At 48.7% G+C, this 3,671-nt stretch overlaps 1 protein-coding gene across 1 annotated transcript; it reads right to left on the bottom strand.

Moving 5' to 3' along the window:
* Nucleotides 1–1,223: 1,223 nt before the first annotated feature.
* LOC6038298 (pre-mRNA-splicing factor CWC25 homolog) lies at nt 1,224–3,137 on the bottom strand. The gene is made up of 3 exons (XM_001848033.2): nt 3,010–3,137; nt 2,340–2,955; nt 1,224–2,281 (listed from the first exon to the last, which is right to left on the bottom strand). Exons 1-3 carry the CDS (start codon nt 3,025–3,027, stop codon nt 1,290–1,292), a joined length of 1,626 nt encoding a protein of 541 aa, XP_001848085.2. The 5' UTR covers nt 3,028–3,137; the 3' UTR covers nt 1,224–1,289.
* Nucleotides 3,138–3,671: the final 534 nt, after the last annotated feature.

Below are 3,671 nucleotides of genomic sequence, written 5' to 3'. Positions count from 1 at the left end.
GTGCAAAGTTCAAGAAGCCGAGCCGAAGCGGTGTGCCAACTGCTCTGGAGCCCACGAAGCCACGGAGCGCAGCTGCCCCAAGCGTGCGGACTTCATCCGGAGGCGCCAGTAGGCGTCGAAACCGAAACCGCCGGCAAGGAAGGCGGAGAAGCAGAGTCCAGCAAATCCGGCGTTCACGCCGGTGGAGTTTCCTCCGCTGCCGGGCGCAGTTCCGGATGGAAAATATTTAAATCGAAGGATCGCCCTCGACCCGCAGGAAGTAGCCAAGGTGGCTTGCGAGACGGTGGAGCCACGGAGGAGGAAGCCAGGGAGGTGCTCTACAGTTCGGCTGAGCTGTGGGGCATTTTCTCCGAATACATCGGCAGGTTCAAGACCTGCAAGACCCGCTTGGACCAAGTAACCCTCGTCAGTTTCATGATCTCCAAGTATGGATTGTAAGGAGTTTTTTATTATTATTATTATTATTATATATTAGATTTTAAACTGATCCTCGGTCCTAACCTGGTCGTAGCACTTAAAAGGACCTAATAAAAATAAGCTATGAATAAAAAATAAAAAAAAAATCTTATATCTTATATCTTATAGCTTCGCAGGGATAGAATAATCGCAAAAAAAAATCATTTTCGCTTGCAAACTTTCTTCACCCGCGAAAAAGAGAAGAGGCGAATCACGCAAAAGAAAATCGCTCAGGATAATCAAAAGGATAGCGTTAGATTTTTTGTCGGGTCTGCATGCCCATTTCAAATAATTTTCTGAATGGATGATTTTGTCTCGTATTTTAGTTAAATTTGTTCAGATTTAGGTGATTCTTGGGGATTTTTACTCAGCGTTCTAGTAAAAGTCAATCAAATAGGGATAAAATTGACCCAGAAAGTTGTGCAAAACAAAACTTTCAAACCTCAAGGTTCGTTTTGACCAAATCTGAGTGAAAATTACTCAGGGCATTCTGGTAGAATAATGAATATACGCAAACTATGACGTAAGTTGCCCAAGATTTAACAGTAGTTACGCGTGACGTCTTGAGTATCAATATAAGGCTTCATCCATAAAGTACGTCACAATAAAATCAGCCAAAATTTACCCCTCCCCTCCCCCCCTTTGTCACGCTTTCCCTATACTTATAACATGCAATGTCACACTTGCTCAGACGCCCCCTCCCCTCCTAGAGCGTGACATACTTTATGGATGACGCCTAACTTTGGTTGCTTGAAATCAAAATATGATTAAGATGTTCTAAAACGTTTATTTGAAACATTCGAGTCCCAATACATTCCCCCGCCTCTCCCCCTCTATCTCCTCGCAAAATTATCATTCATCGATCCGCCACTGCGCTGAATATTATTCCGGTTCGACTTGATCCGCTTCTCAACGGTCTCGTTGTTGGCCGCATGCTTAAACTGCTTCATGACAAAGTCCTTGTCGTAGCGTTTCGGCCCGTCGCGTTCCTCCAGCTTCCGGTCCTCGTCGTCGTACCGCTTTACGTTCTGCTGACGTTCGCGATCGCGCCACTCGGCGTTGCTCATCATGGCCCGCCGCTTCGCTTCCATTTCCTCCTCCGTCAGTGGCGCTGCCTTTCGTTCCGGCCGCGTCCACGCTGGCTTCTGGCTCGACTGGTGCGCCTTTATTTCCTCCCGCTTGTAGAGGCGCACTTCGTCCCGCTTGTTCAGCTCGAGTTTCTTGCCGGAAGCGGACACGAGGCCAAAGTTTTTGGGTTTTGGCCGACGTTCATCTTCGTCGTCGGAGTCGTTCCTTTTGCGGTGATTCGGTTCCGGTGACGACTCGGATGAACTGCTGGGAACGGGAGTTCGCCGACCGCGGGGAGCAGGTTCTCGGGAAGGTTTTGCAGGGCTACGAGAACGCTTGCGTTCTTCCCTTCTTCTGGGACTTTTCGAGCGATTCCGACGGTACCGATCCCGGCTTATCGATCGTTCCCGCACCCTCGACGGCCCAGGGCGGTTTCGATCCCGAGAAGAGTCGCGTCTCCGCTTGGCAGGTTCTCTGCCGTCGGAATCCGAGTCCGATTCGGAGTCTTCCGAAGAGCGACTTCGACGGCGGTCCTTTTTCTTCTTGGACTTTTTCGGTTTGGCCATCTTGTTCAACTCTTTGGACAGTTTCTGGTACTTCATCGATAGCAGCTTGTCCAGACTGATCTCCTCCTGCTTTTCCATTGAGTTTTGAACCTTTTTGTACTTTTCCGCTAATATCTTATCCAAATCTCCTTCGCCAGAATCGTCGGAACCGTCGGAAGACTCAGATCCCTTTCGCTTTTTCTTCGATTTCTCTGAAAAAAAATATCCAAATTAATAACCAATTCCTAAAAAGCAACTCAACCAACTCACTCTTCTTATCCTTCTTGTCCTTCTTCTTGCCACCCTTCCGGTCCCGATCCCGGTCCTTCCCCCGAATTGACTGGTCACTTTTCAGCAGCCGGTGCAGCTCCTTAAGCTTAACCGGATTCTCCAGAATCTTCTGCCGGCTCTCGACCTCCTTCTGCTTGATCTGCATCAGCGGGTCCTCCATCAACTTCCGAACAATATCCACTTGTTCCGTGCCCTCCAACCCCTTGTACTGGCGGATCGAGAACGGAATGCACTCGTGCTCGACGTGGTTCTTCGGTTGGGAAATTCCCACCCCAGATCCGGACACCGCTGCCGAGGCCTTCTCCTGGGCGTCCATCGTCTCGAATGTTTTGTCCACGGTCCGTCCCAGCAGATACTCCTCCCGGTTAACGGCCGGTCCCTTGTACATCCACTCCAGTTTGCGGTCTCCGCTTCCATCGTCCGGCAGCAGGCCCGACTTTTTGGCGATCGTCTTCAGCTCCTCCCGGTTGCGCTCCTCGTTGATTTCGTGCTGCAGCTCGGCCAGTTTGCGCTTTTCCGCGGCGTCCGCCTGTTCCGCCTTCCAGACGCGCTCCTGGTTCTTGAACGTGCTCGGGTGCCATGATTTTTTCGTGTTCTGCCAAGGAAATTGGTTATTCGGGAAATTTTGTTAACATTTTGATAAGCTTACCAAGTCGCCACCACCCATTTTGGGTGAGTTTTTGTGAAATTTTCACGAAAATCTAAAAAACTCAACTTTTTTTAAGCTTGCGATATTTTTTTTGTTTTGTTGTGATCCGTTTGACAGCTTTACCCCTGCACGGAAAATCGGCATTAGTCTTTAAAGACTTATTTTTAGTCTTTTTTGAAGTTCGGTCAGTATTGTCAGAAAAAGGCCTAAAAATTAGTCTTTTTCTGGGCCTAAATTTTAGGCTTTTTTTAGAACAAAGTAGGGAACTAAGAAAAAGACTAAAATAAAGGCTTTTCTGTACTATTAAACTTTGGTTCACGATTTGACATGTCAAATCAGAATTTTTTTGATCCAGGTCGGTTGTTGTTGGTGCTTGTTGGAGTGCGGGAGGAATTCGACCAGGTTGGCCAGGTGCAAGGTAAGTTGTGGTGCCTTATCTGCCGGAAGAACCGGTCAAAGTGAACGAGCTAGCGGATAAGTGTTTCCGCGGTAGATAGCGGTCCACCAGTAAAGGAGGGAGAGGAGGCGGATTAAAAGCCGGGTGTTGAATTCAACTCCCGGCGGCAGTGGCGCATCGTGGTGTCGCCTGCTGGAGGAGGTGAATTTTGAGTGCGGTAAGAGACGGCGGAACATTTCGGAATCAATCCGCCGGAGATTGAAAA

The sequence above is a fragment of the Culex quinquefasciatus genome, chromosome 2 (genome assembly GCF_015732765.1).
Source record: "Culex quinquefasciatus strain JHB chromosome 2, VPISU_Cqui_1.0_pri_paternal, whole genome shotgun sequence".
Classification (NCBI taxonomy): Eukaryota; Metazoa; Arthropoda; class Insecta; order Diptera; family Culicidae; genus Culex; species Culex quinquefasciatus.
Note: the sequence above shows the minus strand (reverse complement) of the source record. Positions and strands in the feature narration are given on the sequence as shown.